Source organism: Corvus moneduloides, chromosome 6 (genome assembly GCF_009650955.1).
Source record: "Corvus moneduloides isolate bCorMon1 chromosome 6, bCorMon1.pri, whole genome shotgun sequence".
Classification (NCBI taxonomy): Eukaryota; Metazoa; Chordata; class Aves; order Passeriformes; family Corvidae; genus Corvus; species Corvus moneduloides.
The window spans coordinates 22,230,740-22,243,511 of record NC_045481.1 but is presented as its reverse complement, the minus strand read 5'-3'; the positions used below and the strand labels follow the sequence as shown (position 1 = coordinate 22,243,511).

Below are 12,772 nucleotides of genomic sequence, written 5' to 3'. Positions count from 1 at the left end.
CAGCCTGGTTTTCAAGCACAGCAGCATTTTGGGGCCAGCAACGAGCTACAGAACGGGCACTCATCGTGGGAGTGCTGCACATCAGGAACAGCAGCTACCACTGCAGGCGTCTCTCCGCAACAGAAGTGGCTTTTCTAGACTGCTCATCAAAGCTGCTGCTGTACGATGGACTGGAGACTGCCAAAAGCCAGCTAAGCATCCATCTCACATGCAAGGTTTCCTGGCTCTGGAGTACAAGGCCAGAAGGAAACAATGATCTGTCTCAGCTCACAAACAGGCTATGGTTTTATCCAGTCATTCCAGTATGAAACTCGTGTGTTGAATTTTTTTGAGGTTTTTATTTTGGGGGTGGGTAGGAGAGGGACTGGGAAGAAAGAGGAAGAGGGTTCGGTCTCCTTAATAGGGAAAAGCCTCATTAAGAAAAAAAGCACCAAACCCACAATATAGTGTTTTTTTAAAGTCTTTATTATGCAGAACATAGAATATATTTGAATGAATTTTTTCCCATTTTTTTTTCTCCAGTGTTTTTTTTTAAAACATGCATTGTTACCTTTTTAAAGCCAATGTACCATTCATTTATCTTTTTCCCTGCCCACAGAGCATCCATATTCATGTTAATCACAAGTGTAAAAAAAGTTAGACATCTGGCATAAAATATCTTTGGGGGGAGCCCATTTAAAAATTTTATCTAAAATGTCTTATCTACAAAAAAATCCAATATATATGTACATTATAGCAACACAGAGGCATAAGAATACAGTGCAATTTAAGATGAAATGCTGTGACTTGGTAATTCTGCCCAGGGCTTGTGGAAATGTGGGCCACCATTGGCTTTAGGGCTGCTAGCCTAAAGCCTCAGGCTCCAGCATTCCTCTGTTCTCTCTCAAATGGGTCTGAAGTTGATATTGGGAGGCCAGAGATGCATTAAACTTAATATACCATTAGGGGGTAGCAGAAATACTGTCTGAATGGGATGAGCTTTGGCAAAAAAAGAAGAATGTTTACAACGGTCAGATGGGTTTGGTGCATGTTTCACCTCACTGTGGGTATCTTTGCAACGGCACCAACCCTTGGCATATTCATGTGAGACCTGTTCACCTACTGTTGAGGAAATGAATTTGCTAGCTGCCACTGGTTCTGAAGACCCTGACCCTCTCAATAAGTTTCCCACTTTCAGCAGCCCAGGAACAAATTACCGATGGAACTACACAGGAACCATGTAAGCTACACAGGAACATCAGTGCAGAGAACTGCAACTACTTCTGGCTCCCACGTGGAGATATCTCCTTAAACAGCTGCTAGCCAGGGTCACACACAAATTGAGTTTTAAACCTCCCTCCCAAGAAAATAGCAGTACATAACTGCTTAACTAAGAGCACAGAGTATTCTTCCATGGGTTAAAATCCACTGCATTCTTCAAGGCCAGTCTTAATTTCAATTCTTCATACCAAGAATCACAGTTTAAGGCCTTCAACACACACCACAGTCATCATCTGCTTCACCCAGCCCCTTTTGGGGATATGAACACAACAGCTCCAATGTCTGCAGCAAATGCTTTTCTTTTTAGTGAAAGGTAAAGCACAATACTTCACACAAACACTTCATGTTTGTGCTCTAGTATGATGTCTGAATCCTTGAACAGGTGAACAACTGGAAGGCTGGGGATGTTTTCAGGAATACAAAGCCATCCAAATGGCATCAGAGATTTTTTTTTTTTCTTTTAAAACCATGTTCAGGTTACGCAGGTCAAATGACTCCCAGTGCTTTTCCCAAGTAGGGGTCCAATGCCACTTGGGTGTCAGGTCCAGCACCAAAGCCAACAATGCACCTGCTGAGGGGTCATACTAAGCATTCCTGAACAGCTCAGGACTTCACTAGTGCTAAAACAGAACAGACTGCAGGTGCCTCAAATCTCCATGCAGAAGGTGCCACCCACACCATGCTTGACACTTTCATAGGCTAAATATAAACTGTAAAAATAATATATGTAAACTGCATAAATTCTGACTGAGCATTGTATATTGGGATACATTTCCACAAGTTTCCTTCTCTGTGATGCAGCAGGGGGGCTCATGCATTGTGCTCCAAATCCAATGCTGCAAGGTGTTCTCTTAGATGAAATGAGGAGTCATGCTCACACTTTCCTCCAGCCTCTCCTATGATCTCCCTGAACAGGTAACATGGATTTTGAATGAGCAAACAGCTGTAAGCCAAATGCTTTTCAGAGGTAAAGAAATCAAAATTTGCAGAGAAGGAGAAGTATTTACTTGGTGTGGAAAAGTTTTAGAGGAGTGTCCATTTAGGCACTGAAAGCTGCATTCCTGATTTAGGGATACTTGTTCAAGTACACATGGAAGATCCCTGTACAGCTGAAAATAAGTGATGATTAGCTACCCCTTTTCTCCTTCTCTGCTGTATCAGTCCTTCATCCACACAGCACAGAGTTGCTGAGTATATGGGCACACTTCCCCTGCCTGTTCTTTGTGAAGGTGCAGCTCTGATAGTGAGTACCACATCTTCACTCTTAGAGGAAACAGCAAGAGGAGGATGGATAATGCAATTCCTTCACTGAATGACTTCATCACAGAAAGATGTTTGGTCAGCTTGCTCCTGAGTCTTTGCCTAAAGCAGAAGCATACTACACCTGTAACTCAAGAACCAGAACTCTTCATTAAGGATGCTACTTAGAAGGGAAAAGATACAGCAACTAAAGAGTTAAATATACCATATACATACTATACAAAAGTTTGTGTTGTGTAAAAAATAAAAATGAAAGCCCTGAATATTTTGACACAAAAAAATTAGTTTCTTCTCTGCCAAAGAATGAAAGGAAAACTATGCATCAGGCTCCTTAAGACAAAGGTCTGCTTGGGAAGGCCCATTTCTAACAAGAAGCACATCTCCCACTCTTTGCTGATGCTCGGTAATAGGAGCTTCTCAATTTTCTTAGGAGTGAAAGAATATAGCCATTAGCCTTAAAAACAGTAATGGTTCTAAACTCTCCACTCTGCTCAACAGAGGCAACAACTTGCTTGCTAAGTTCTTCAGAGAGCTACTGAGATGGTAACTATTATATATTTATGAGTAAGTTTAGCCAATATACAGTACAGGGCAAAATCCTTTGTTCAAAAGCAGCCTTCATTTTCTTTTGAATTTTGCATCTCTTAAGAAATACCAGGAGTCATTTTCAATTAGAATGTCTCTGAAAAGTTGGCAGGGACTGAAGTCTTATTTCTTAAGCAGCTTTTCTTCCTTTGTGATCTCTCAAGATTGGTTCTTTCATTCATTTCTACTGCCAGGAGAAAAAGGAGACAGATTTCTGGTCAGTACATAAATATCAAAGCAGCAATCCATCCTAGACATATCGTGACAGCATACATGCTGTAGGTTTGCCTAGCACAAACCAGTATTGGAGATTTTTTAGCAGATGCAAAAAGGTTTTCCTGGCTTTCAAGCTCAGTGAATTACTGAATTAAAAGCATGAAATCTTGGCCTTGTAACTCTTACTTTTTCAGAAGCAGTTTCAACAGGTTTCATTATTTTTACCAGACTTTGGCAAAACAGGTTCTTTTAAACAAAAGGCCTCAGAGAGAAGTGGGGGGATTTGCTTCCCAAAAAGGATATGACAAGGCTGAAATGTAACCAAGTTAACTGCCAGAGTTATTTCTGAAGTGTCTTTGCAACCCAAAATTCAAAGTTATATGCAGACAGTGTGACACAGCAGAAAGATACGAAAAGGCAGAAGCTTGAACACAATTTCCTCAACAAGTGCAACTAGAAACCAAATGGACACTAGTAATTCTTAAACACTGACCATTTCAGAAGTATTACACAGGATTTATCAATATTATGAAGATTTTTCCAGATGCTTTTCTCCCTTCCAAAGACAAGCTGCTCTAAAACTGATTCCCAGAGACAAGGTTAAGATTCAAGACTTGTAGAATCTATCATAACCCACTTCTAACCCAATACATCACAGTTTTCAAACTGACTTGACTACACAGCAGACAAACACACTGTACATTTGTGAATGCTTAAAAACAGCTACCTACTGACCCAAGCCTTTAAATTGGTCAGATCTGTCTGCTCTTAAACCATTCCATGATCAAGCTAATAGGATCAGGGCTGAAGTCAGGGCTTCCTGTACTAACTTCCTCTTGTTCCCTAGTACAATCCAGAGAGAAAAAAAATCAATAATTCTTTGAGGTAAAGCTTCTTGAAGTGAGAAAGCAGGTCATCTGCTGGAATGTTAGAGCTAGCCCTGGGCAGAACACAGGCGAGAAAGCTCAGCTAACTGAGGTTTGTTCACTCTGTGGCTGAACATGTGAGACTATTTCAAAGCTATCCAAGCCGCACATACAGACTCCCCAAACTCTGCACACACACAGCTCCAGAAGAGGAGCCAACCAACATTAATGGACTAAGACAGAAATAGTTATTTGGACCTATTTTCAAAAAGTCAATTTCAGTTCTTCTCATATAATTAAATTTCTGAAATTCAATGGTAAAAAAATGAACCAGTGTTTTGAAGTTCCATTACATTAAAATGGAACAAGATCTATAAATGCATGAAGTTAGATATTCTATTAAATAGAAGCCAATTCTGCTTTAAATCACCAGATGTATTTGCAGAACTACTTGGTTCTAGTGGCCAAAGCACTCCTTCCTTGTTAGTTGCAGAGTGAACATAAAAGAACTTTAAAAGAATGATTTTTTTTTCAGCACCACACAAAGAGCTTTGAGCTGCCCTCTGCTTTAGTATGATGATGGTGATGAGTCGGTTTCTAAAACCTCAGTCACCTGCAAAAAGCATCTTGCTAACCCAAACTGAAGAGCTGTCCCAAACCAATTGACACAATGTTAACATTTTACTATCTTTGCAGAAATCATATATGTCTAAGTAGAAAATACAGAAACTATACTGCAATTGACTCCTATTTAAAATTTTTGGTACCTTTTTGTTGATCCATTCTGTTCTCTGAAAGAATTCAAGATGTAAAGACTAAGTAGCAACCATAAGGTGTGTTAGAGCAAAGGCATCTATTTTAAACAGAGGGACAGTATGAAACTTGCAAATAAAGACTCCAAACAGCAACTGGCTCAATAAACACTCATTTGAGCAGTGTTGATCAGTAACAGAAGTACAAAAGAATAAAGATGTCAAACTAAATGCAATTGTGAGGACATTTTCTCTCTTCAGGGAAGGCCTACAGACATGCAGCTGCCATTGGAGACTTTGCTGGCTAGCCAAAATGTAATGTATGATTACAAGATTCAAGTTGTCCGTACATGTAACAGGGCCAGTGAAGAACACCTCATGGATGACAAGAAACAGTGAGTTAGCATGGCAAAAGGCAGCAGTCTTTCACAGACTTAAGAATAAGCACAAGACTTGCTCTAGTTTACTCGCACCCAAGAGCACCCTCCTAGAACTTAGCAGTGACTTGTTCATGACTTTATGATAATTCTAAAGCAAGAGAAACTAACCTGAGGATGAGAAAGCAACACAAACACAATCTGTATTTTTCCTTTTTTTTAAACAGAAGTATTAAAAACAAAACAAACCCCTCTCCATCACTTATCCTCTATCAAGGGGACAATTAGTGTCAAAACCAGGAGACAATCTGGTATCCATACTGGGAAGGAAAAGAGGCTACAGTTCCAGAAGTCCTTCTGCCTGTGGCTTACAAAACTAAATAATGTTTGGGAACAATGGTCCTGTCAGCAACATGTCAACAACACATTTATTTTAAAAAGGCTAAATTCAAGTTTTAAACATAAGTAACTGCAAATGAAAAAAACTACTTTGGTTGATTATCCATCTTGTTAAATATGTCAAAGTTAGCAATCAACAGTTTCTCTAGGAAGTCTCCAAAAACAGACAGGTCAGCTCATTCATTATTGGGAAGATCAGACACCTAGCAGTGACACTGAAAATGCTGCCATGCCAGCATCACACATGCTCACAACATCTCAGCCAGCATTTGGGAGGCTAATGGTGCATACAAAGTCTGAACTGATCAGCCACAGCCAACTTGGGTTGCTGTGAACTCATTGAGACAAATAAATAAAAAAAAAGCAACAAGAGAAAAATAAAGCCAAGCACCTCTAGGGCCAGACCCTGAAGACACGGGAATCAAAGAATTTTTTTTCTCCTCTCCCTATTTACAAAATGCCATTTGGAGCTGATGTGGCCACTTCAGTATTGTGAGGAAATGTCTTTTATACTAAGCAGTCCTAAGTGTGTTGTTCACGGATGCTGTGGCCTGTGTGCCACGGAGTGTCCCATGGGGTGTGTCCCTCCCACTGAGGCACATGGAGGGAGTTCAGTCTTCTGTTTCTTCGTATGTTGTCTCGTCAAACGGCCGGTCCAAGAGAGGTACCAAACGGCGACGGGAATATTTCAGTTGCAAAAGGTCCCCAACTTCATTGATTTCTTTTAAAGCCTGACAAAGAGACCACAGTAGATCAGCAGAGGAGACAGATGCAAGTTATCAGCACATCTTCCTTTTTGCATGCCTGCAGACTACTCTGACAGCCATTTTACTTGAGATTTTATTGTGCTAGAAGCCGGTACCTTCAGAAGTGCATAGGATTTTTTTTTTTTTATTTTAGCATTCAGAAATTTTGAGACCACGTAAACAGCACTGGTCACTTAACTGAGACTGCCTATGCATCCACCTGACTATTCCAGTTCCAAAACAGGATCATAACATCCAGCAAACCCCATGACTATTTACAGATAGAAAAACAGAGAATAATGTTCTTCCCTTCCTGGAGATAATGAAGCTGAAGTAGAAGAAAATGTACATGGAGGTTTGGCTCCTCTTTATGTATCATTCAGTTTGAAAACAACCTGTGTTAGCATATCTGATCTACCACATTTTTTAAATTGCAAAATAGTGAAGACAAACTACAATAGTGAGCTAACAAGTTCTATAGATGCATTTGTGTTATCTACATTTGGTTAATTTGCACTGGCCATATACAATTAGAGGTGAAAGCTATGTATCATAAACTACATGGCACAGGAGATTTTTGCCAGACAATCCAAGGAAAGAAAAAGTTATTCTGGGTAGGACCCCAAGCATTTTCTCCTTGGAAAGCAAGGCCCACTGAGGTTGCCACAAAGGCCACACTCAAGCGATTGATGACCCAGAACACTGCTACTGAATTAGCACAACCTTTCACCATTTTGACCTGAACTCAAATATTATGAAGTTTACCAGAGATCAAACATCTGCTTGTGTAAGAAATGAGGAAAGTCCCAGCTCAGTTAATCATGCTTCCATTATGTGGCAATCTCTGATAAGACACTGTCCACAATAAGTTCTGTTCAAAGCCAAATCCTAAACTTCATTTCTCTACAGAGCAAAGTACAAAATCAGTTGCTGCAAACAAATCTGCAATAGCATGTGATGCCAGTTATTTTATATAGGCAAGGGACAAAAAATGAATTCAGAAGATCACTTCCAAGTCCAATGTGATTTTTTGGATTCAAAGGTTGGCATTTTTTGCTGCCTTGAATTGTACTACATTTATTTGAGATAGGTACATTCAGCATTGCTTCAGAATGTCACTAATTCAGCATTAATGCTCCAATCTGGGTCAAATGCTTGTCTCTTGAGGACAGTTGGCAGATGGGCATTGATACCTCTACATGTTTTTTCTTCCTAGACGGATAGTTCAAGTTTTTGTTTCTTTAAACAACGGCCCTTCATGCTTGTTATATCTGGCAGCAAAACCCTCTGCACTCTAAAATCTCAGGGAACGACAAACCCAGAAGTTGGACCTCGGTAAAACAAAACAAAACAAAAGCGTGGGCACAGTCTGCTAGAGCTTTAAGTAAAGATCCCATATGGAAACAATTTAAAGCTGAATTTCTGTTGAAAGAGTATGTTAACTGTTATTCTTGAATGCAGATTTAGGATTTTATTAATTTAAAACAAAAAGAGCCATGTGACCAGCAAAGACTACAAAGGAAATGGCATTGGTGTACTCTGACTTTAGGAGAGTGCAATATATTTTTCATCACTGAAAAGAAAGCACAGCCCACAGGGATGCAGGTTATGAGGGACTTCACTCTGATCCTAAGCCAAATATTTTTAGGCAAGGAAGTTTTATTTACATAGAACAGTTAAAGTTGTAACTAAGAACTGTTCCTCATCATGTGGGTGTATTCAATAAGAACAAGGAAGCATTACAAATATCACCATTTGCAAGACAAGCTTCTCCTCCCTATGCTTCAAACCTGGGTAAGTTTTCTTTTAAAAAATACCACAAGAGCCCTGGTTAGCAGCCATGAATACACAGATGGGATACCAAGTTATGCTCTGTCACTGACTTGAAGAAGCTGTCTGCCAGCTCTCCCCACGTCCATTCATTTTAGTTCTTCCTCTTCCTGGATATTGTTGCCACAGTTAGCAGAGGGATTAGATCTGAGGGTTGCCTTAATGATTAGCTGCCTGAAATCAATCCCCTTTCACTGCATCACAAGAAAACACAGCACAAAGTCACTGACAAAAACACTTGCTCCTTATTAACTTCTCTTGCCAATGCTCTGGGTTTTGAGCATGCAGCTATTTTGAACCTTAAAGGGGGTTATACTAACTTGGAACAAAGCCTCTACATACTGAGCTAAATCAGGATTTCTTCATTCACTTCAAAATTCACACCTCATTTTGCTCTGGATTAATTTTCTTAGGCAGACAAGCTCTAATATATTGAACAAGCATTTCCTCAATTTAGTACATTTAACACTTACAGAGGTACTCTAGCAATGAGTCTTATGTTAAATGCACAAAATTTGAAACATTTTTTGGAAAATGCAGTAAGAATTGACAGGAAAAGAGGCTTTTAAAGCAGAGTAATAAAAGTTACAGATAGATTTTGGAAGAGAACAAGTGTGGTACTTATACAGACCCTACAAAAGCAGCTTATTATGGCAAAGGCCCCAGCTAGTCACTAAAAGAGAAGATCAAGAACCTAACCAACTGTAAAATTGCATGATTGCTCACGTAGTGCCCTCACATCAAGTTTGTATGGTTTCAGTTTTAGCTCAATTTGCAGCAGTATGATTTCAGAGACTTCAGTTTTCTTTATTTTCCTTCCTCCCACCTCTTATCCATTCATCCCCACTCCATGCCCACCTGTCCAGAAGTTACTGCTCCCTCATTTGTGTCAATGAATGGTCTATTACCATGCTCTGAGCCAAGTCTGATACTATTCATTTTATACATGGGGAAAGGAAGCGAAGGAGAGGGTCTTCTCTGAACATACTGGTTCAAAACCTTTACTTGGAACAGAAAACTGAATTGAGATGATTAAGGCAAGAGTAGCAGAACAAGTAGCTGGGAAGGAACTCCTTAAGCAGTCTGTTGTTGGAGTGTTGTGTTAGGGAATCTCTCACAAGGCAGGAACAGCTCAGGAGCAGCAAGTACAGCACCACAGATACACAGCAGGTTAATACTACTCAATAACACTAAACATACATTATGAAACTGCTCACATCACTCACTGCCTTACTAATTTTCCTATCAAAAATTAAAAAGTGTGCCATTTGAAGCTGTTGATTTTTATGTAAGTTCTGCAGCAGCAAAGAGTGAAAAGGTTGAGTCTGTATTTTTTTACAAGACATTAGTAAATATCTGTCATATGTCCCATTTGCTGTTCACATATTGAAGTGTTCCCACCTGATCATATTTGGACATTGGGCACGATTTCCCTTTCCTAATTCCGTGACCACTCTCAATCATGTTGTCCACAAAATGTTCAAAAATAGTTTCAAGATTTTTTTTCTCCACAATCTTCTCAATATAAAGGTGTGTAGATGTTGAAAGGGCTGGCAGAGAGATTTTCCTATTTTTCACAGCCGCCTGCGGAAAGTCTCCGTTCTCACGCTAACTAGCTGGGAAAACGGTTTGAGGTTTTGTAAACTATATTGCAGGTGCAAGCTGTTTGTGTCTTTGTTTCCCACACTGGGAAAAATATTTTGGAAATGGGTGTTACGCCACTCTTGCGAACAAAGCTATAGAAGCTGATTTATAAAATTAAATATAGCCACTTCTGGCCTTTGAACCTGATCCTGGACTGTGTCATTCTTGGTATAACAGTGACAAAGGCAAGGCTTTTCAACCTGCAGTTCCCCAGATTTTTTTGCCCTTCTTCAAGACGAAGGTGGCATTTGCCATCTTCCAGTCCTCAGGAGCCTCCCCCAACCACCACAAACTCTTCCTCCAAAGATGATAATCAAGAACGGCCTTGCAGTGACAACCAGCTCCCTCAACACTTGTGGATGCAGCTCATCAGGTCCCATGGACTTGTGCATGTTGATTTTGTTTAAATGTGCCGTTATTGGAGCCTCCTTCACACCAAAGGTAAGTCCTTACTGCTCCATACTTTTCCACAAATCTCATGGTCTCAGGATTCCTGAAGTCTCACCAGGAGACTGAGACAACAAAGGCACTGAGTACCCTTGCCTCTTGCATGCATTTGTCACCTGATTCCCTGTGCCATTCAGCAGCAGTCCTCCACATTTTCTCTACTCTTTCTTTTGCTACTAATACCCCCATAAAAGCTCTGCCTGCTGCATTTCATGTCCTTTAACAGACTGAGTTCCAGGCAGGCTTTAGCTTTCCTGACCCCATCCCTGCATGCTCAGGACTGTGTCTCCATTCTTCCTCGGTCACCTGCCCCTGCTTGCACCTCTTACACACTTTCATTATATATTTTTGTCAGTTTATTTATCCATGCAGGCTTCCCACCACATTCACTCTCCTTTAAGTCAGGATAGATCATTCTTCAGGGAAGGAGTGGGGAGGAAAAATCAACTAGCTGTCCTGGACATCTCTGCTCTTTGAGGCTGTATCCTATGGGATTCTTTCAAGTAGGTCTCTGAACAGGACAGAGTCTAGTCTCATGAAGTCCAAATTCATTACTTAACCTAGTTTATATTCTAAGTCACAGACCCTCAAAGTGGGGAAAAATGTGCAATGCAGAACTTTGGCAGTGCGTAAGACAACCCATGTACACATGTCCATCAAAAAAGATTATTCAGAAGACTCAAAATTGAATGTAGCTACCACACCAAGACTATTCTCAGTATGTCAGGCTTATTCATATAATCCTCTTTCAACTCTATTAGTCCGAGAGTAACCACCATCCTTACTTTTTGAAGGCAGCATCTCCTAACTGTGATGCAGGCCTCCTTTGAGGGGACTTCCATTCCCTCTGGAAGTGCTGGTAAGAGTAAGTAAGGCATTGCATGTGGCACAGACTCCCTAGGATTGGTTCATTTAAGATACAGTGCTCTGAAGCTTTAAACAAGAACAGGAATAGTAATCTTTGGAATAAAAATTCTCACTAGTGATTCCTTTTGAGAGGAATATAAATGTTTTGGAAGATCTCAGGCCTTTTTATTTTTTTTCTTACCATTAGCATCTAGGGTCAGAAGATGCAGAATGTTTCTTTCTAACTAGTTCAATGCAAGGTACAGCCTTTAAAGAGGGGAAAAAGCATTGTCTCATAGGAATGAGACTGTCTCCTTTTAAAACAGGACAAGAAAAGCTCTGAGATTTAGTCTAAGCAGCCATTCTGCACTACTGAAGCAAGGAAAGAGATGGAGTCATTGCCAGCCCTACTACAAAGGGCTTTGAAGATTAGGTTCAGCTAGTTTGCCTACCAAACATTGAACCAGTGTACAAAATCCAGACAACTGTTGTATCTGTTTATTAGCAGGCATGAGCAGGAGGAAGACAAGATGAGACACTTACTGTATCAAGCATCTCTTTGGTATGAGCTGCAGACAAACAGAATCTGGCTCTGGACTCGATGATGGGGGTGGCAGGGAAGCCCACAACCACAACACCGATGTTCCGCTTCAGCATCTCACGCCCAAACGCACTGCCAGAGAGAACGAGATCGTCACAATTATTCCAGTGGTGGCAAAGCAGAAGCATGAAGGACTCAATATGGTAACCCATACAGGCCTTTGTTGAGGCAAGGCTGTCAGACCACAGTTTGGAGCTTCTGGTGCTTTCTTTTTAGAGGCAGAAATGCTTGTGCACAAAAGCCTTTTTTAAATTCAATCCCAAGGTGGTCCTTCTCAAAAGGTTTCAGTGTATTAAGTTCTAACAAAGATGAAAGATTGTATGTGGCAGAGACTGGTCTTTTAGCAGGCTGTTTCTAAATGGATTTGTAACCTAAGCTTGGAAATCCTTCCAATAGGAAACAGTGATTTTGGCTCAGAAGTTTGACTATACAAAGGAATCCCTCATGTTGCAATGCCCCAAAGTGGATGTTTCTGCAATTTCAAGATGTTTTGTTTTCATGAATTTAATTTGATTAAAGTACATTATTGCATCACAGAATGTACCACTTCATAAGTATCACGGGAACCACAATCACCACAGTAAATTGAGATCATCTAATATGATACCTAATATTTTTAAGGAAGGTGCAAAAATATCATACAACTGTCACACACTACCTTCAACAAAACCATTTCTTAAGGAGATTAAAGAAAGTAGTGGCTGTGACTTATGCAATGAGAGGCACAAAGATCTTGATCCTATCTGTAATGGCAGTGCGGTTCTGGGTGTTTCTACAGGCCACAGGAAATGGTTAATCCTTTTTGAACTGACCTTGTTGTGAGAAGTAGCAATGAACTTAAGAAGCTTATAAGGACATATAAAAATAACATTCTTTTAATAGGTTTTTAAATTTTCTTCCACAACTATTTTCCTTACAAATATGTGCCTCCTGATACACTTCA

At 40.1% G+C, this 12,772-nt stretch overlaps 1 protein-coding gene across 1 annotated transcript in view; it reads right to left on the bottom strand.

The window, feature by feature from the left end:
* Window positions 1-444: 444 nt before the first annotated feature.
* SPTLC2 (serine palmitoyltransferase long chain base subunit 2) overlaps window positions 445-12,772 on the bottom strand; it is an 80,452-nt gene continuing 68,124 nt past the window's right edge. The window contains exons 11-12 of the mRNA XM_032111052.1: window positions 11,772-11,901; window positions 445-6,446 (exon numbers count right to left, since the gene is read on the bottom strand). Coding sequence (XP_031966943.1) covers window positions 6,327-6,446; window positions 11,772-11,901 — 250 coding nt within the window. The 3' untranslated portion in view covers window positions 445-6,326. The remainder of the gene's footprint in view (window positions 6,447-11,771; window positions 11,902-12,772) is intronic.